We start from the raw sequence: 22176 nt of genomic DNA, 5'->3' as shown, positions 1-22176 counted from the left end.
GTCCGGTGTTCTCACCTCATCAGCCAGCTGGTCAGCGCGTTGCTGCATGTCTGACAGCTCATTGCGCATGTCCGCATCATCTGCCATGTCTGCTGGATGTCGGGGGTGGAGAAGGTCTCCAACAGGGAAGAGAAGATCCTAGTGGGAATCCGGGGAAGGCTGGAAGAGAGGCAAAACATAAAGCATTCAGCGTGCAGCACACGGCTCAGTCGACTGTCGCATCAGCGGACTCGGGACGATGGAGAACGTGGATAATTTGGTGTGCGACCACTGCAGAGTCAACTAACGTACCCGTGAGCTTGTGCAGGATTCAAACTCACAGCATCACTGTGGCGTGATCCCCTTTCCCCCTGACCTCAGACCTTTCTCTGCGTCCGTTTACGATGAAAACGTCTTTATTTATGTAAAGAAAAGCACAGCAAGATGAAACCAGCTGACAGCTCCCCGCGAATATTTTCCATTCTCGATCTTAGACATTCGACATGCTTTTAAAATCATTATTCTCAACTTTCTGAGCTTAACATCATCCCTGCCGTGTTGGTGTCCGTGTTCCCGACGTGATCCTCAGTGATATTTTTGCCTCTATCTCAGCTGCGTTACTGAGCCAAACTGAAAACGAGGACACGTGATGTTACCTTCAGATTCATGACAAACACACCTGCTGCTCGCTCGCAGCCTGCAAGAGGCACGGAGGCTGTACGGCTACCGGCTGACATCACAATGCCCCGTGTGCGTTTGTGTGCGATGTGTAGTGTGTAGTGTAGTCCACATACATGAACACACACATATAACAAAATATGAAAATGAATTAATGAGCTGGAACGGGCTGACGTCAGAGAAACACGACTGCAGCATCAGATCGTGTTTCTAAGAACTGAATTCAATACTAGTTCATGCAAACTTCCTCTTTATTTTTAAATCTCAAGTATGTACATCAACGGGCATCACAAATACCTCCCACCTCACTGTTACGCCAGAAAACGGCGGTCACACAAATAAAAGTGAAGGTACGCAATTGAAGAGTATTCCAGAGAGGCAACAAGAGGCGCATGGCATGCAGCAAATGGCCTGAGTGTAACGAGAGCACGTTCATGAAAGTCAGACAGGTAAACAAGAGAAAAACCCGGAGGTGGGAGCTGCTGCCTCCACAGGCCTCTGTTTGCTGTTAGGCGATGTAACTGAGGACTGTGAGGCTGCAGAAGTATCGTCTGTTTGTTGGGGAGTGAACGGGCAGAGGAATCCCGGCTTCTGGGACTTTCAGAGGATCAGCCTGAGAAATAAACAGCGCGTGCCCCTGTAGCTGCAATCCTTCTCTGGCCTCTGCGGGTCACCACAGGCTAGTATCACTGGCTAAACAGCTGGACGCATCCAGATGCAAAATTACCAGAAGCTTGCATGAAAGATGAGCATGTGAGAGATAATCAGCGGACATGTCTACAGGACCAATCGAGGCAATTACATGTAATTCTGGCTCAGCAGAAACTCGACCGTGATGTCGGCCTTTATGACCCAAAGGCAAAGTCACGAAGAATGAATTCACGCACATCCTGAGGGACAGACAAGACCACGTGTGTGAAGAAAGCCTCAGTGCACTAACATCAGATGAATGAAACCTGACAGAAGGGTCGGTCCCGCTGAGGATGAGCGAGGAATCAGCTCGTGCTGGTTTTATGGACCTCAGGTTCACTGAGTTGTTCCCTCTGACTGCTTTCTGTTTCCTGCATCAGCAGGTAGTCATCTCAACAATAAACCCCGAGTGTGCCCTCTGCCCAGGAAAACACAGTAAAGCATTTAGCAGGTAACCAGTCAGACACGTTATTTTGATTTGGCCAAACGACCTAAAAGAAGAGTAAATATTACACATCTGCCACTCACATGATGTCACTGATGGTTGTGCCATAAATGACCGTTTCCATCCACCCACTCAGGCTCAGGGAGGCCGTGGGAGGCGAGTTTTCCCTTCCCACTGTTTCCTCTGTATTATTATAGGGTCTTTGTCTTACATATAGAGTCGTCTGTCCATATAAATAACAACATCTACCAGCTTAATGCAAGCATCATAACAGGATCAATTTCGCCCACCTGGACGTTTCATCCTGGTGACGGAGCGAACGGTCTGCTCGGAGGTCTCGCCGTACCCTCATCGTTTGCCTCTCCCACTCGTGTGTCCAGAGGCATTCACAACAACATCTGCTGGTCATGCACTTGCAGCGCGGATGTCAGATATGAAGACACTTTTTTTTTCACTGCCAAGACAATATTACCCAGCATGCCACGCTCTGAATCATTAAAGCCTCGCTGGGTGGCAGATAGAGATCATATACGTGTCATAATCACCACAGCTGAATGCCAACACACGTGTCCGATGTGCTTTTTCTCCCCTTTCTTCTCGCTGTCCTGCATGCGACGGCCATGTTGGGTTGCATAAAGCTCCGAGTGGTCAGCGCAGGGCTTCATGTCTGAATCGAGTCAGATTCAAAAGCACTTGTCGGGGGAAGAAAGGCCGCCATCGCCTGGCTGCCTCGCTACATAACTAAATTCAGGCAATTAAGTTTGAGCAGGCCGCGCTGACCTTTTACTTTACGTTTCAATCACGCGCCTCACGTGCGGCGTCTGCAACAAATGTACGGTCAGGTCTTCTCAGGGAGAGATGGAAAACACCGATGGAGCTCATGCTGTGCATTAACAATTGTTTATATGGAATCAGTTATTCTGTGGGCAGGTTCATCGCAGCTGAATTAAAGTCAGTAACTCAGTGAACGCAGGCTTGATGCAGACACTCTAATGAGTTAATGGAGGACGACATGTTGATGTACTTATTCTATTATCCAGTAAATGTATCTACTGCCCAGGAAGCTCCTGTTACCTGTTCCTGAGACCTATAAGCTCTTTTTTACACTGCACAGCTTTTCTGCTATTTACAGTCAGATTATTTCCACCTGCGCAGCCTGTTTGCATTTATGGTGGTCAGTGAACGTGCACAGGAGCCGCAGCCCGATCATGTGGGATCAGTTACATCGTGAGCATGTCTGCTATCGCTGTGTGAGACCTCACCTCCACTCGTACCTGGACTCGACCTCTCGTCTTTGAGGTGTTTGTGGCTCTTGGAGAATTTTTAATGCAGTTATTGAACAAACAATAATGTCTGCAGTTACAGTTCAGACCACACAACAAGTGTGTGATCCAGTTGTTTCAGTCAGTGACATTGTGGTAATATTTTATTAATGTGTATTTGCACTGATTGACAGGGCTCCTCCCCTCACGCCAAGCCAGTCGCAGCAGATGGCCCCGCCCCTCCCTGAGCCTGGTTCTGCTGGAGGTTTCTTCCTGTTAAAAGGGAGTTTTTCCTTCCCACTGTCGCCAAGTGCTGCTCATAGGGGGTCATGTGACTGTTGGGGTTTTCTCTGTATGTGTTATTGTAGGGTCGACCTTACAATATAAAGCACCTTAAGGTCACCGTTGTTATGGTTTTGTGCGATATAAATAAGATTGAATTGAACTGAATTATTCTGCACATGAAGCATATTTATTTAGAGCTAACTTACAAACATCTGTTTGGCTGGCTGGATCTATTGGATGTGGTGCTATAATGTGTATTTGTACATTTACTGATCCCACAGAGAAAATCTGAGAGCGCTGAATGGCTTCAGATGGGTCCCATAAACCGGTGACCCGTGATGACCTTTAACCAGGAGCCGGCCCGTCGTCCGTGAAATGTTTCCTCTCAGAGGACACACGTTTGTCTGGAGAGTCCCATCTGATTAAATGTTGGCCAGCCCATCTGAGAAATACTTAATTACTCGCACACTGCCTGTCAGGAGTTTAGTGAGGACGGTAAATTTCTGAGCTGATAAATCAGGGACGTGTCTACAGCAGGTCTTCTAGTGTGCATGGACCATGTGTCCCAGTTAGTGCATGAAATAATATTGTTTTGCAGTGAAGCATCCTTACGCAGCGTGCTACAAAGCAGGAGTAACAGAGGAATGCAGACCTGTCCTCTGATATAATACGATATGATCCTCCTGTTAGACTGTCCCAGGATTGTTACAGCACACACGGTCTTTACAAACATATGCAGCACATATTGAAGACATGATGAAAGCCCATACTTCCCCATGCACACCAAACATCGCCATAAAAACCTTGTTTCATTCACTCACAAACAAATGCAGGGACTGAGTCGACAACCATCAGCTGCCACACCTGTCTCCTTCTGTTATGTCCCTGCATACAGCCACGTGACCTTTGGCCAAGAGTTTCTGTTGCCTTGTCATCACATATTACAAGGATGCTGACATTTATGGCACGAAATGGTAAGCAGTATGACCTTTGACCCGAAGAAGGTGATAAGAAACAGGAAATGGAGAGCTCAAAGGGGAAAAACATTCGCTTTGAGTTATTAAAATCATACGAGCAGGCTGTAGCATGATGTACTAAACACACACAAACCCATACATACGTGCTTTATTACATGCATGTTGTCCCAGAGTGAGGTCTGCTGATGACGGGGTTGAGTTATGGTGCTAGAAAAGCTGCTGTGATGGCGTGACTGACTGATGCGTGGCCGTCACTGGCAGTAGGCCGAGCGCACCACACTGATCAGTGGAACAGTAATACCTGGATTTATATCCTCCACACGGCACAACTTCCATGAATGTTTAATGGAACATCCGTATTTCAGGCTCCAAGTGCACACGTGGAGCAACACTAGGATGGAGCCGCCATGGGAACAACAGGCAAAGGTACGAGGACGCCCTTATTTCCGTTCCCCGATGGAACGGCATATTTCATCGTCCAATCACACGCTACCTGGAGATGATTACCGGCTGCCCCCCTCCCCTCCCCCAGCTCTGGCTGTACTTTGACGTATTTATCCTCCACCGTCTTCTTTTACATCACGTCAGAAAAACATTATGAAACACCTGAACACGTGTGTCAACCCATCAAGTGTTTTATGAAAACACTGCGTATCGTCGACGACCGAATCAGTAGACATGTGACATAATGCTTCACGTCCACGGCCTGAGGAGACTGTGCTCTGTTCTCAGGACAAGAAAGACAACAGATCTTTGTGTGTGTGTGTGTGTGTGTGTGTGTGTGTGTGTGTGTGTGTGTGTGTGTGTGTGTGCAGCTGCCATTTTGTTTGCTTATCAGTTTCAAATGTGTCATCTCTGTCCCTCCATTAAACTTCTTATCGTTACCGAACGAGAAATCTTTCGTGGGTTGGAAAACATTAACTGGCATTAAATAACCAGGCATCACTTGATGTTACAGCATAACGTCTCGTTTTCTGCTTTCCTGTGCAAATGCAGATTAATCTGCAGATTCATGCGACGCTCATGCTTCAATTATTGGATTTAAACATCATCCGTGGTCGTTGGAAACGAGCCGTCTTGGCACGGTTGGCAGAGGAACAGCTGAGAGTTTGATGTGGCCTTTTAAAAAGAAATCTGGTGATGTGAAACACGTTAGCTGTGAAAGTTACTGCAGCCCTTCACTCGGACCGATGTTTTCCCTCGTTTGAAAAGCTTGCACTGATATCAGCACAAAGATAAATCGGATCAAGCGGACGTTTCTTTTAAAAACACAGCTTGGCTGCAGATGAAATGCTACATGCAAACGAATATCTAAATATTTCTGCAGCCATTTTGGAGCTCAAAGGAAAACGCTCCACATTAGCATCTTGCTGACACGATAAGACAAGAGCAGGGATGGATAATAACTGAAGCGACATCACTCAAAGAGACCAAGTGTCAGCAGAGCTGGAGCTTTAAGTGGTAAAGCAACATCCCAGTGGCTCCAAAGATAATGCTTTGAATCATTGACCTGAGAGGTCCAAGATCCTGTCACTGATTCACCCACTCCCACTGCAACCGTGGAACATTTTAACCGTGCAGCCCACATGTGCCAGTACAGGACAGCATCAGACAAGCTCCCTGTAAAAGTGACAAAGACCACAAAGTGAGATTTAGGAAAGGAAACAGCAGCAAATGTCCACCTTTACAGCACTGACAGGACGCTGACAGTCTTTGTGTTTCATATCAGGCCTTTTAAGACCAGGTCTGATGCTGGTGATTTAAAAATAGGATCATTGTTCTTTCCATCTCACAAAGGAAGCACTCAAAACATGCGGTTATCCTAATTAGGCGTTTATAAAGTCAGCAAAGAGGCACAGAAAAGAAGATCAGACACCAGCGAGGGAGGATCAGAAAGACAGACGCATCATCCCCTATGTAGCCGGCGTATCAGAGAAACTCAGGAGAGTTTTCTCCAAGCACGACATCCTGGTGCATTTCAGACCCAGCAACACACTCAGACACAAACTGGTTCACCCAAAGACAAAACTCCAAAACACAGACTTAACAATGTGGTGTTTGCTGTACAGTGCAGCGAGGAATGCCCAGACCTCTACATCGGAGAGACCAAACAGCCACTTCACAAGCGCATGGCACAACACAGAAGAGCCACCTCCACAGGACAAGACTCAGCAGTCCATCTGCATCTAAAGGTCAAAGGTCACTCTTTCGAGGACGCCAACGTTCACATTTTGGACAGAGAGGACAGATGGTTTGAAAGAGGAGTGAAAGAAGCATCTATGTCCACTGTGAGCAACCATCTTTGAACAGAGGCGGGGCTTACGACACCAACTGTCTGCCATCTATAATCCAGTTTTGAGTTCCCTCCCCAGACGCCTTAACGCCCACTCACATCCTGGGCCATCTGACCTCAGGAAATCACATGAGAAGGTGGGGCCAGGTTTCACAATGAGCTCATCCGAAACTCTGGCTGATTGGGACCCACACCCAGTTTCACACCTTGGCTCAGGTGGGTGGGGGTGGGGGGGAGTGGGGGGGATACCAACAATCCTAAAATAAACAGAGCAAAGAGTTGCCGACAGCCATCAGCCAGACTGTAGCTTCAAGCACTGGAATCATCCCAGAATAGGTGAAGCTCCAACTACAACATGTTACACAAAGAGACCAAAGAGAGACACAGGTTTGGAATAGAGGCGTGGTGACTGTGACAGCTTTAACCTCGGGGCAGGTGAAGACCTGCAGTACTGCCTTCTCTATATGTAGAACTACAAGCAATCCAACATAATCACAGTGTTCTACAGGGCAGATTATATAACAATATATAACACATCGTGTCCTTGCCCGAGGTGGTTTACTAAGCTGCGCACAGCTGTGATAAAACACGTTGATTCTCGACTCGTCCCGTTAAACGCAGTAGCGTTCCTGCGTTCCTGCTGAGCGGAGCTGCAGCATTCATAAACGGCTTTCTGGAAACGTCAGCGGCTAAAGTCCCACGCTTTCTACTCCAATCAAACAGCTGCTCGTAAAATCTCATGTAAAAAAAAACTGCGGATGCTCCTTTACCAGGAAGTGAACATGTGATCGTCCAGCTGACTATGGCTTGAAGCTGATGTTGCAGCTTCATTTGCTATCAGAAGGTAAAGACGAGCCGAGTGTCCAGATCTCTCTGCTTATTGGTGGACAGAGCAACATGTCAGTGCTGCAGACGCCGTTTACTCTAAGCTGCTGTGGAAAAGTGGACATAAAGAAGAGACACGAATGAAAAGCACACCACACAGATACAGTACTGTGCAAACGTCTGCAGCCACTCTTCACTTCTTTGTATTTTGTTATAAAAATGTGCAATTCATGCACTGACTTATGGAAACGTGCAAACATAAGTGCAGACTCAGTGTATGGAGCAAAAACCAGTTTAATGAGCTTGAAAGTCGATATTTGGTGCGAACACGTTTATTCTTCATTCTTTCTCTTCAGGCTCAAACTGCTTCTGTAACCTTGAGCTCAGTCTGTGACTGATCGGTTTCCATTGTATGTTTTTCTGTACACAAATGCTTTTACTGCATTTGCAGTGTGTTTGGGATTATTGCCTTTCTGCAAAGTCACATGATGATGATGCAGCTGTTGCCCATCAGCCTCTTTGCCCGCGGTGCTGCACGGTGCCTCAATATCTGGTCCTTTTCTGGCTGTAGATGGTTTTTCCTGTTTCTTGAGGACATGACTTTCAGATGCTGTTTATGCAGAGAGTTTTTAGGGCCTTTTACCCTCCACTTGCTCAAATTTCCTCAATTCTTTAAGGACACACTGTACAGCATCAGTGGCATCATCCAGCCTTGTTGGGTTAGGGCAGCAGAAATGCTTCGTTCTGCCTGTCAAACTGTGCCGTCGTTGACATTTTTGATAGATTGAAGTAAAGAAACAGGAACAAATAATATGTTTTTGCATTTTTGCTGAAAGATATAATTTACAGTTAGTTCTTTACTACGCTGTCTGCTAAGTGCGGACACAACAGCGGTGCATCCTTTGAGCTTTTTATAAAATGTTTTAATGATTCATTGATTAGTTACTACATGTAAGTAACTTAAGTATCAAAACATGGACAAGACTGAAAATGAGTGAAAAGCAGCGAATGAACGCTCAGGAGTCTCTTTGTGCTCACAGCCAGCCTCTCAGGGTGGCTTTTTGGGTTCATTGTGCGCTGACCCACGGGGCACACGCCGCCACACGGGGCACACGCCGCCACACGGGGCACACGCCGCCACACGGGGCACACGCCGCCACACGGGGCACACGCCGCCACATTAACTGCCATGTGGTTGCTGCAGATGAGGTTTAGGCTGCTTGGAGGGCTGCGGAGATTTGACATCTGACAAGCAAAACACGACAGGGATGGATGCTCGTGGGGTGATGTTGGCAGTAAAGCTGGAAGGAGGAAAACAAGGAAGCATCAGATGGGACGAGCGGGATTAGGTGGTTCCAGAGGAGGAACAACGGTCCTGTTTTGAATTAGAAGCACAACCTCTCCTGTTTTACGACGCAATAAACATCAGGGCGGTGGGATGTGAAGGCTCTCTGGAAAAAACCACAGCAGAAGTTCTTTTTACACCATGTTTGAAGGAATCCCAGACAGGAAACGGAGGCAGCAGCAGAGGGCGGCGGCAGGATGTCTGCTGTGTTAGCGTCGCTGCAGCACGCATACCGTCAGACTGTTACACCATCATCAGTATGGATGCCTTTCATTACTGCTTCAGTCACAGTTGTTTGGCACTGGGAATGTTGCTGACACAGTCTCCATCCTGAAACTCAGAATTCCAGTCTGCAAAACCATCCGGCGTGACGTATTCAACTGAGAATAAGATCATAAACATAGCAAACAACAGCTCGCTTCCTTATCTGTCCAAAGCATGTGGAAATAGAAAAGAATTCCCTTTTTATGACAGATTTCAAAATAATGATATTTTGTTTCATGTAGATAAACTGGAGAAGCTGAACTCTTGCATTTCTTTGTTTCGGAGCGTTTGCTCAGAAAGCTGCAGTCAGTCGCACACTGTCATATTTGTTTGCCTGCAGTAGAAGCTGCAGGGTGCATTTCTGACCTGCTGACAGGCCCAGAAAGATCAATAACACTGATACTGTGTTTGCTCACAATGCATTTATGAGCCTTTTCATGCACTGCAGATGAGCGTTATCACAGCACATAATGGGGTTATTTTAATTAGCACAACAGAAATATCATTTACTGTAAAACACACAATGTTTTTGTTAAAACCAGGAAGTGATGCTGTTCAGACTAAGAAGCTCCCGTGTGTCCTGGTACAACATGCACAGCAGTCTGAACTTCTGTGTAGTGAAAGAAAAGCTAGTAAGAAGCTAAATCATGACCAGATGCAGGACACACAGCATAGATGGCCCCTCGCCAGTGACTGCATGCAGTGATGGTGCAGTGTCAGTGCGTGTACACGCTGTAACTGCATTCAAATACGACTTTGATACAGACCAGGCTGCTTAATGTTTCTGTAAAAGCACTGCAGATGCTAATCTGCACCAACAACCCTCATCAGCTGCACTGCAGCATCATTTATTACACAACTAACCCCCCCACTCAATACCACCCCACTGATCCTCCCGTGAACACCGTCTCCACGCGCCACACCGGGTCATGTTTGCACACTTGTGCGCGCACCTGAGCACACACAATGCTGTGTAACGTGCAGCGTGTAGGGCGTATTCACGTTGACCCGAGCAGATCCATTTACCGGCTTTATGCTTCACCGACGCAGAGGAAAGATCTCTACACGTGCTTTTATTCTGAAAGAAATAAAAGCTTTAGGAGCTTATGGATGGTTCACAGCGCAGCGACACTGAAAGGCCCGGCTAATGGTTGGGTGAAAATGATACGCTTGAAGATACAAAATACTAAAACCACTGGCACCATATCCTTCATACGCACACACGGAAATGTTTCCACTCCAAAATATCTGCTTTCCACAGTGAAATCGGACACATGTATTCCCTGGTGAACATTGTGAAAGGCTGGTTCTGGTTTACAGCTAGAATTTGGAATTGGCCTCCAAACTGTGCAGACTTTGCTTCATTTTCAGCATCTTTCTGTATATTTATGCTATTTTCTCACAGCGTGAGTGTGTTTGAAATAATTCGTCCTGACAATCGTTCCCCGTTTACGCACCCTCTCCCTCCATCTTCCCCCACTCCCTCTCTTTCTTATTACTTTCATTTTCTCTCTCTAAATTCCTTTCATTAATCAAAGGTTTCTAACCCTGTGAGAGCAGCCGAGAGGACAGATGGCAGAGTGATGACGGGCGCGGTGGAAAGCTGAACGTGGCTTTTTGTGCCAGGAAAGCTTCAAAAACAAAAGCATCACTTGGGAGATAATATTAACTTTCTCTAGCTGTCATGTTTGCTGTGACGAGCTACAACTGAGGTAAGATGAATCAAACTAAATTTAGAGAAGTCGCGCTGTGTGAGCGCTGAAAGGAGACTTGACAAGTGCGGTGCAGCCTATCTCTATAAATAACCATTTAGCTAAGCAACCTAATGTAATTTGACAAATCTACTGTACAAAATAAACCGATGACTGCTACGTGAACATCAGAACATATGATCAAAAATTGCGTACGACACGCTTAGCTGAGAAGGATTAAGCCTTCTATGCAGCACAGTCTCATCGCCGCCGGAGGGGCCATCTTGTTTCTGTGTTGTTGTTTACATACAGAGCAGGTGACAGGGTGTCACGTGGGGGCTGGCCGGACACCAGAAAGCTGCTGCCACTTTAATATCTCCACTCTGATCATTTGCAAACAAATGAGCATTTGTTTCCTTCTAAAGCTGCTGTTTTTCTTTCCCGTCTGAGTTTGACTCAGTAAGACTCTTTGATTTCTTCATGATAGAGGACAACATCGATTCTCTCTCACACACGAAATTCAAAGCTGGGTCACAATTTAACCTTCAGTACAGCAAAAAAAAGAGAAGGAAAAATATTATATGTGACCACGAGTCACAGTGAACGAGTGCAAACTCTCAATAAAAAGCCTCGGGGCTGTTTACCAAAGTATAATGTGCACTTTTAAATAATAGCACTTCCACTCTGTCTGCCTGGCCTCAGAGGCTAATCCTGGCAGCACGCTAGCTAACAGGAAGGAAAAATGGGTGGATTTCACATGTTGTAGTGACCTGAGAGAATTTCAGACAAAAGCAAAGGATACTTAATGACTGGTTAGGGACCATTACATGCCTGATGTCAAGCCTGTGAGTTTAACTTAAACGGTAAACAGCTGTAAACAGCTGTAAACTGCTGTCTGTGTACAAAAGCTAAAACGACTTTAGAAACATAACAGCGTGGATTTGCTGGCTGTTTAAAACTATTTGAAACCTTTGAGGTTAGTTATGCTAAACTTGCTGAAAGCTACTAAACTTAGCCAATAAGGCTAAATTTAATTTTAATGACATCTACTCATCTAACTCTTAACATTAGAGCAATAAACGTATTTATTACTTTTTACTTTCCAGATAGAAAAGGTTTCATCTTCTTCCCTCAGTCAGTAAGATTTAATAATCTGGACGATCTCTGTGTTTCTGTTCGTTCTGTGCTCCATTTACATCTACCACTGTAACATGAGTAATGCACAATCGTCTGATGTCGCTGAAGCCATTTCACAGGCTAATAATGCCTCCTATGACACATCAGAGAAGCTAACAGCATTTCACCTCAGAAGCCACATCTTGTCCTCCTCTGGACTATGAACCTAAAGCTGGTGTGACTAATCCCACAGTGAGAGCGGCACATTTGACCACCAAAGCTGCTCATGTAACAGCGGTGGAGCTCTGCTGAATCGATAAAGATGATTTTGTTTATTATGCAGCCAAAACTTGAACTGCTCTGTGACAGCGAGACACGACCGCTGAGCAGTTTAGAGGGATGCATGTACATCTCTGCCTCAATCATTCCCAGACTGATCTCTAGCTTTAGCTTGGATTCAGGAGCTCAGCTGTTTCTGTGATGCTGCATCTGGCTGAGTTTAATATTCAAGGTGTGAAGGAAATCCTGTGTCACAGACATGATAAGGCTTATAAATACCATTTCAAAATTTCATTCTGTCTTTCCAGCAGATTTAGAAATATCGGGTTTGTGTGACTGCATTTGATTATTTCAGCATCAGGCTGAAGGCCTGACTTAGAAAGGGGAGAAAAAAGCAAATAATAAGAGCTGTACCTGCACCAAAGCACGCACTGCGCCGGCCGGCTCAGCATCAATCAGAGAGGCTTTAGCTTCATTTCACAGATGGCAGGCGTGAAAGTGCTCCTGTGAAATGAACAATGGCCGGGGTGTTTCTAAGAAACAATCAGTGCGTGCTGATGGTGCTGCAAGTCACCATTTATCCAGAAAGCAGCCCTTTCACAGTGTGTGCAGTCTAGGCCTGGCATCCCCTCCCACCCCCTCCCCAAGTCTGCCTCTCTCCCTCTCTGCAGTCCAACCGCATAACGTGCTGTGGAAAAGCAGCAACCAGGGTATCCTGAGGGGCTTTACAAACTGTAGGCCATCCTTTGATGCCATCGGCCTGCAGGCTCTGCTTTAAGACATGATTTTGGTTTTAAACAACGCCATCTGAGCACAGCCTTTGCTTCATGGACAACTCACACTGCAGATTTCCAGTGACGTGCCAAACATTCAACTGAGCATGTGTCAGTAACACAGCCAGGCACTTACGCACCATGTGGGAGTGTAATGTAATTTCAGGTGCGCCAGAAATCCAAACCACTTCAGTGTCTAATCTGCCGCATCATCAAAGCTCAGGAGAAGCAACAACCGCCTCTCTGCACCTCTACCAGCAGACGCGGTGTTGTGACTGATGGGCAGAAAAACTAGCTTAGCTATTGTTTGTTACCAAAGCCTTCAAACACGCAGACTTAAGTTAACATGGTGAGTGTGGTAAATCATACCACGCACACACTGACAGATAACCTGGGCAGACTCTGCTGGGCTCGCTGCTCCTGCAGGTTTGGGGAAAGCAGTCAAAGGGTCCGATCTGGCAGCTGTGTCGTGGTTCATGTGTGTCTCCTACTGTCGTGGATCAGAAACACTTCAACTGTTACACGTTGTGTCGAGCTCAGGTATCGATTTAGCGCGCGAGCCAATGTGGCTTGCCTGATTGACAAGACAGCGCGTGCGGGGATCATTGACAGTTTCGTGCGTGGCCACAGACGCTGGATGGGACACAGGAGGAGAGGGAGAGGAGGGTGTCATAGTGCGGGTTTCACCGCCGACATCCCCGGCACTGTCCTCCTTTTTCTCCCAGCACCCCTCAGCCACCTATCCACACACCTTTTCCCTCTCTGCCACGGTCACGTAGACGCGTGGCGTGGATTGGGCATGTTATGCGAAGGTACTGCGTAAAAGAAGGAAGAAGGGAGCGTCGCATTCACAGAACTCGACGCCCCCCCCCCCCCGCACTACTGTTTATATCGGCTACCCTCCTCCCACCGACTTCACCATGGCGCAGTTTACTATTACATGACATCCCCACAAACCACGCCACGTCCAGTCACCGCGACTCTGCCGTGTTTTGTTTGGTTTAATTTCCTTTCTAGGTGGCGTGAATGCGACACGTTGATTCACGCTTCATCATCCTGCTGCGACATCAGTCTACACCTGTTTTGAGGCTTTGTAAGGAAAACAGGGTCCCCCCCCCGGCCCTCTTTTTACAGAGCAATAAATGCTTGAACAAAAGAAAATGACTCTGAGACGCTGATTTCACCTCCTCGGTGTGCTCCGTCTCTGGCTCTGTCCGAGGTGCTGAAGCGCTGAAAACGCCCACACTGAATATGCGCATTATAGCGCACCGCATCCCATCCTGTCAGCTTTCCACTGCGCGTTTGAGATTTATCACCCAGGAGGTCACGCATCACCCGCTCCCCCCAACCAAACCACGTCCTTTGCTTTCCTCGCCCTAACAGTGCTGCAGATCGTCCACAACACTGCCCCAACACCCAAAAGCACACACACGCACACAAATCATCTTTATCCCAGCATCATTTATGCTGAAACACACCCGACATCCACGCTTTCACTCAACGCTAAACATCTTCCGCCTCGATTCGCACAATCTAAGCCGTCCCGAGGTACACGAATGGCTTCAAATCTCGCGGAAAAGCGTCTCCAGTCTTACCTGCGCCTGTTTTCGGTGTCCCGCCGTCAGTATGGGAGGAAATGTCTGCGTGTATCAACAGCTAACCGATACCAGCCTCTCTCTGTATGTGACTGCAGCAAAGGCACTGCGCGTCGGCTGGTTCCTCCTCACTTGTTCTTCAATGGGGGGGAAAGCGGTGCAGCTCTCCTCAAAGATGGCGGACACTTTTGACGTCAGCAGCAGCTTTTAATAGATAACTGTCATCGAGAGAGAGAGAGAGAGAGAGAGAGAGAGACTTCAGAAAGTCTTTGTTATAACGGGCAGCTGCGCGGACAGCAGCTTATCGTCTGTTTAGATGGTTTCGTATGCTGCTGCTGTGTGATTCATGAAGCCCAGCACATGGAAGCCAAACAGAATTCAACACATCAGCTGTTCATACATCCCTACAGGCCTTTCACTTCATATAAGATGATCCTGCATCGTCAGTTAACACCCGACAAGTTCCTTAGAGCATTTGTAGCCTCAGAGGTGTCAGTTTGTTACACTGACAGCGTTCACTCGCTGTCAGTGGGACGTGAGTGGGGCTCTACACTATCATTTTAAATCCCACGAGTATGAGTAATCATGATCTGTGGTAACCAGAGTGGACAAAGCGACCAGCTGCCAAAGCCAAAATGTTCGGTGTCAAAACAAACCTTATCATATTGCACTGACGTGGTGCACATGCTACTGCAATATCATAAGGTATTCATCAAATTACTACACACAAAACAGGGATGATGTCGAAGGTCCTACACCGAAGAACGTTCACTAACACGGATGGAGAGGAACACGAGGCCTAGTAACTTATTAATTGCACAATAATCCTCTGGTAGCTGTAACCATGGAATCAGTTGGCGGTTTCTTGGTTTGTCAAGTAAGCACAGAGTTAGATAGTGGGCAGACTGGAGGCAACTGTATGCCAGTCCTAAAGCTCACAGGAAACCAGCTGTGTGCAGTACTTTGCTGCATCATCACTGTGGCTAGCATCGCAGAAAAGGAAAGCAGAGAAACACTCAAATATAAGTATAAATATAACATAGTGTGAAGTAAAGAGTCTTCCATGAGCAGAAGCTTCACAACAAATTATAATTATGTGTCCTTGCATATGTGTCTGTTTCTGTTGAGTGAGCGGCACGTACACGTGTGGATCATCCAACCCTCGAAGTTTAGCACCTTGTTTGTTTGCCTGATATCAGACAGAACCAGACGCGTTACTCTCTGATTCTCTTTCATGGAAATACGCAAACAAATACAAAAACGACGTCGTCTCTGTTTACATGTAGAGTCAACATAATGATACTAAAGAAGAACAGGTGCCAGACATCAAACAGAATGCAGTGTTTCACTCTGTTATACGTCATTATATGTTAAACTGGCACTTTTTTGTCCCTTATAGTTTAAACATCCCCCCCCAGAGTTCATACATGCAGGCCATTGCATTTTGACAGGTCGCCTTTCATGACACTGACGTCGTCTCCGCTCCAAATGAAAAAATACTGAACGACAATCACGTGACGAGAGGGAAATATGCACAAAGACAGCGACTGATGTTTCCTCAGCTCGTCTGTGGACTCAGCGGCGTGGGAATGCCCCCCTCCCCTCCAGCCGCTGCCTCTGCTCGGCACTGTAACAAATGTGTCTTCAATTACTCTGAAGCGAACCTGTCTCCTAAATTAATGATAATGATAACTCTGTACGAAAAATCCATTTGGAGAGAAGAGCCAGAGGAGAGAGGACGAGACTAAGGAGTGTGTGTGTGTTGAGGGCTGTTACGTGGCTGCAGATGTGTGTTTGAGTGTGGAGGGTGAAGAGGATGAATCTACAGGTTTCACGTTCATTCATTTTACTCTGAAGCAACATTACAGGAGCATGGCAAACAAAATTAGGCTCTGATGGAAATGAAGGATTTAGAGTTTGAACAGAAGCATCAGAGGCTGTGAGGCCGGCACTACAGAGGTAAGCTCGGGTTTGACTCTGTCACTAAGCTGGTTCACTTTTATTGCCTAACTTATGCTGCAAGTTAAATCCATAAACACAAAAACACCACTAGCTGTCCAATCAACTCTCCTGGAGGATCCTGTCGACCTGTGTGCTCAGATATTATAGCGAGACATCCCTCATGAGCAGACTGCCAGCAAAGCAAACTTTATTCCTTTTTCCTCTTTACTGCTGGTCTAAAACAATTTAAAGGCATCTGTTTTTCCATGTAGCTTTAATAGTGTTTCTATACTGTGGATTATTTTTCTATGAAAAACGAAATGCTACAATGCTGCAAGCAGTCATGTTTGTGATTGGTCATATATGGCGAACGGCCTCAGACTGGGAAACCCTGGGTGGATTTATCAAGCTGATAACTACTTAGTGGAAACACTTTGTGAGACTGCTGATGGAGGTGAAGCTGCATGAAGGGAGAGACAGCCCGAGTTTACTGAACTTGCTTGGCAGTACAGAACACACCTTCGAGCAAACTAAGGTCAACAATCTCACACACCACTTATTGTCAGTATTATTTCCTTAATTGGAGTCCCAGTTAGGAAATGTTTTATGGACTGACTGTCTTTACTTTCTGAATATTCGTAGGAATAAATCTGAGTTTTGAGTTGCAATATGTTTACTGTTACGCAAGATGAGACAGAAAAGGAGGAACAATTCATTTATTTGACCGACGCATAACAGAGATGCTGTGTTGGACGGCTCCAAACAACTTTGCTCCAAACAGTTACCCTCTAATATTTGGCAGCCATAATATTTAAGGTTTGCCATCTTAATTTCACACTAGCATTAGCCATTGGCTCTAAACAGAAGTGCAGCCGAGGCTGGTATCTAGCTTGGCAGCTGAATGTTAAGTGTGCTAGATTAATAAGTGTTTTTAAATTGGCTGTAGGTCTGCAGGAGTGAGCATGCATGGTTGTTAATCTCTCTGTGTTAGCCCTGTGACAGACTGGTCACCAGTCCAGGGTGCACCTGGCTCAGGCCCAGTGTCATCTGAGAAAGGCTTCTTTTAAATGATAAATTAAAAAACACCTTATGAAACAATAATTCATAACTGTTTTTAAAACAGTTTTCACATGGTTGCTGACAACAGAAAAGAAAAACCAGGATAAACAATCCATCTATAGCGTGTCTATAAGCACATCTGGATCAATACAAAGCTGTTTAGCTCCTGCTTCTACAAGCTCCGGAGGTTTTTGCCCATTAGTCCAGTGGTAGGAATTAGATTGAATGACTAGACTGAGTAACGTGAACTCAGCAAGCACAAAAAAACCTGAATTTAAAAAGGTACAGACTGTTACTGTTTCACAATGACAGACCCACAGCATTAGGTAACAATGCAGGGCTTTCTCCACCAAATCTGCAGCTACAAGTACCAAAAAACATGCAGTGAACCTGAAACTCACAGGCCCCCGGGAGTCTGGTGTCCTGGGGGAATTACATGTGGGTAATCCAACCTCGGGAACATCTAACTTCTCATTTAAACCTGCAGATGGTTACATTCTCAAAATCGAAAGGTTTCAGTGAAGCTGCAACAAACACTAAGTCTCATTCTGCTTCTGCTGGTTGTTTTCTTGTTTGTGTTTTTTTGCCTCCACGATTAAATAGACTCAATCCAAATGATCAGAACATGGCAGGCAATGAAAACTTAAAGTGTGCCTTTAATAAGTATGTGTGCTGGGAAAATAAAGTCCAAAGAGGAAACTAAATCCAAGAATCTGGGAAAAACACAAAAGCACAAAACCAAAGAAAACCAGAGAGCAGCACAGGATCACAACGCACTGACAACCAACAAAAGACTTAAATACACACTGAGGGAAAATGGGATTGGACACAGCTGTGGGAAACACATGGGGGCAAACAATCTGGGAAAATGTGAGGAGGGGAAGTAAACTGAACACAAGGCACAAATCCTTAAAATAAAGCAGGAAGTGAAACGTGGTGACTAAGTAAGACAACAGCTGAACTAAACTGTAAACAACCAAGAACTGAGAACATGACTAAACAGCAAAATACACAAAGAACAATACCATCAAAAATATGACCAGAAGGTAAGAAAAAGGAGTCAGGAATATAAACTTCAGACACTGGGTAGACTGGGACTATGATACTAACAATGTTTTTCTACAGCAGTACGTCATTATTATAGCATGAATGTAGAAAACAGCTGAATTTGTCGTCCAGTGATTCGGAAAAATCATTGACGATTTTGTTGTCATAGAGATTTGGACGACAGTATTATTATCATCGGTAGATTCAGGTTAATCCAGTTTCATGTGCTATGAGAATTACATTTTTATTTATTTGTTTTTTATCTGACAGATTTATCAGTTGTCTGAAACATGCATTGCCAGCGTATTTCCAGAAACTTCCCCCTGGCACTGCTTATCCTTCAGTTTCTTCACCACAGAGCAAACTGTGGCTGCAAGGTCTAAAGTCTTTGGCTTGTGGATTTGAGGGCGAGCTGGTCTCTTCAGTTTAGCATCTGAATATAATGACACGCCTTAAGTTCTGATGTTAAGATGCTAAAGACATGAATTAAAAGCTCTCAGTGAGAGAATGAAGTCTTTACTGATCCATCGTGTGCATGTATGTGTGTGTGTGCATGTATGTGTGTGTGTGTGTGTGCATGTATGTGTGTGTGTGTGTGTGCATGTATGTGTGTGTGTGTGTGTGTGTGTGTGTATGTGCGTGTGTGCATGTATGTGTGTGTGTGTGTGTGTGTGCATGTATGTGTGTGTGTGCATGTACGTGTGTGTGTGTGTGCATGTATGTGTGTGTGTGTGCATGTATGTGTGTGTGTGCATGTGCATGTGTGTGTGTCTGGGGAACTCGGGCGATGGAGCTTTTGCTTTAACTGTGCTTTGTCTCACAGTCAAAGAGCAAAACACAGCAAGTGGAGGGAAGATTAGCTGCAGCATTATCAGCCCTGTAGCAGACAAGCTCACACAAACTTCACAAGGAAGGTGGGAGGCTGGAGGAACTGAAGGCGGAGGAGAGAGGATGGGGGTGAGCTGTGAAAGAGTGACGAAGCAAAAAAACAAACCCACAATAGGTACGGCCTAAAAACATAGAAAGAGATGTGAGAGAGCTGCAAGTGACAAAATCAACTGAGGCAGAAGAATGAGATTAGAGATGAGGCGAGGCAGCGATGGAGTGATGGATGGAGAGGCTGCATCTCTGTATTATGTTATATACGTGTTTCTGTGTCCGTGTGTTTGTGAAGACAGAGAGGGCAGGATGAAGGATGAGAGATGAAGCTAGTCAGCCAGGCTGAGTAGTTCAGTGTGGGGGAGGGCGCTGCAGCGGCAGCAGCAGCAGCAGCCGTGCTGTGACTCAGCACTAAACTCTGCCCCCCCCCCCTCATTTCCCTCAAATATCAGCCCTTAGTCATCGTACTTAGCCATCGCACACAATTAGACCGCTTTTCATCCGTCTGTTCAGAGCTCGTCACGACGATGCGTTTTTATTTTAATGTTGCATCTGATTAGAGCTGCCTGTGTTCCTGAGCATTCAACCACATAAAGCAGGTGCATTTACATCTGTCCAGCTCTTATTTACAGTTTTTACAGTTCAAAGGATATTTTCTGTTTGCAATTCATAAAACATCCTCATTTACTCGTTACTTTATTTAACAGTCTTAGTACACAAAATGGTCAAAATGTGTTGCTACAGGATAACGCATTCACAACATCAACGGGACTCCAGTATTTTTATATTGTAGTGTTAATGCTTATTTCCTTCAGTGCATCTTGTGCTACGTTTATATTCTGCACAGAAAAAACAACAAAAAAGCAAAAAGTTTATCTGGACAAATGTCGTAGGAGTAGCTGAAGAATCAGTTTATTAAGTCAAGGAATGAAAGACTCTGTTAGTTAAACTTAACAGTGCAGTCGATGATCATTAGAAGAAAGTCTGCATTGTTTTGAAATTAGAAATGAAAACACCTACAAGGCTATTTCCAGACAAGGACACACACTTCATATAACAGTCAGTGAACACATAACAATTTGATTCGACTATTAAACAGTGGGTGGCTACTGTCAGTACTTATAAGGCCATCTCCACCTTCAGGGTGTGAAAACTGATGAACAATATCAACAATCTATGTGAACAGCAAAACCAGCCAGTAGGCGTGAAGCATGTCAGGGCCGGGTGCTGGCCAACTCTTCATGCTGGAGACCCTTTCTTGGACATGGATCTAAGAGCAGGTTGCTGTGGTCTGCTCTTAGATCCAGTAGACACTCAGCATTGCTGTTGTGGGGTGCGTCCTTCTCCCACTGGTGGTGCTGGTCTCGTATTGTTCCCCTGCCGCCGAGAGTACACCTTGGATGGTTCAGTGGAGGACAGCTGGTTGATTCTCCTACTTATATCTCTCTGCTGCATCTCTTCAAGCGACTGGCCTTTTTCACCTTAATGCAAAAGTGCCAAGATTTCCTTCAATTGCTCCGTTCCTCAAACTCCTATGGTTATATTTATCATTTAACATTTTAATTCAATATGTAAGTGTAATATATATAGAATTACCAGACTAGGTGATTTTTGGTGCATCTGACTGCAAGTCGTCACAGATCCCTGTCTTTGAAGAGACCATTTCAAAGGTAACAAGTCTGCAATTCTATCACACACGGTTGTAATAATTTTGATTGTGCTGTGATCTCTGTTACCCTGGTTGGACTGTAGCATCACAGAGAAAATCCCAACAATCACGTTATCCACTACGAGCAGCACTTGGTGACCCCGGGAAGGAAGAACTCCCTTTTAACAGGATGAGACCTCCAACAAAGGGAAGCCACCGGCCACGAGGGGAGGTGAGTTTTCTCACACACAGAGAGGCCAAGAAACGAACACACATGTACTGTAGAGGGTTGTTTAAGAGAAAGCCTCTGTTTTATTCATATCATGACTGTTGGTGCTGGATATAGCAACATGTTAACCAAAGCAAGAATTTTGTATGCCAAGTAACAACACAGGATATTTTTGGATTTTTTAAAGGCTTTTAAAAATATTTTCTGTGATTTGATGGGAAACAAGAGCATTCAGAGACTGTAACTCTTACCAAAGGCTAATGGTTACACTAAAACCTTCATGTTTTATGATGTTTTTATCACAATCTGATGATGTCAGCCTGTTATTGGCATCGTTGTGTTTCTATGCTACTATATGATTTTTTTTCAAGGTCAACTTTGACCACAGGTGCTAACTATGAAAGTCAAATGCTTAGTGAATCTGAGTACTAATGCTCCCTAAGGCCTAGTATATTGTTGTTAAGTTTGAAGACGATCTGTAAAACATTGTAGGTAATATGAAATTTTTACTGATTTTCAAAGCTGGTGAGACCTTGTAGTTGCACCTTGACCACACACCTCTGGTAGCCATCAGTAAGCTCCTGGCATAATTCAGGTTGGATGTTTGACTGCTCTTCTCAGCAGGATTTTTACATTTCATTTGAATAGGGACCTAGCCTAGCCTAGCCTAGCCTAGCCTAGCCTAGCCACTTCTGCCCTCGAGACGAAGGTTTAGAAGTGTCCAGAACATCCAGACTCACTAACTCCTTTTCCCCACTGCCACCAGACTCTTGAACAGCTGACCCATTTTGAACAGTAATAATAAGGTTTTTTTTGCACGCCTGGTCGTCTTACATATTGAGCTATAGCTCTTTTGCACACATCTTTTTCAAATCT

The 22176-nt window shown here is 45.3% G+C and overlaps 1 protein-coding gene across 1 annotated transcript in view; it reads right to left on the bottom strand.

Annotated features, from left to right (window-relative positions):
* snap25a (synaptosome associated protein 25a) overlaps nt 1-14632 on the bottom strand; it is a 33588-nt gene extending 18956 nt beyond the window's left edge. The window contains exons 1-2 of the mRNA XM_084953354.1: nt 14498-14632; nt 16-159 (exon numbers count right to left, since the gene is read on the bottom strand). Coding sequence (XP_084809480.1) covers nt 16-87 — 72 coding nt within the window. The 5' untranslated portion in view covers nt 88-159; nt 14498-14632. The remainder of the gene's footprint in view (nt 1-15; nt 160-14497) is intronic.
* Between the last annotated feature and the right edge of the window lie 7544 nt (nt 14633-22176).

The sequence above is a fragment of the Perissodus microlepis genome, chromosome 15, assembly GCF_051167445.1.
Source record: "Perissodus microlepis isolate ML-2025 ecotype Zambia chromosome 15, ASM5116744v1, whole genome shotgun sequence".
In the NCBI taxonomy this organism is placed as follows: domain Eukaryota; kingdom Metazoa; phylum Chordata; class Actinopteri; order Cichliformes; family Cichlidae; genus Perissodus; species Perissodus microlepis.
The sequence above is the reverse complement of the archived record's forward strand: the minus strand, read 5'-3'. Positions and strand labels throughout refer to the sequence as shown.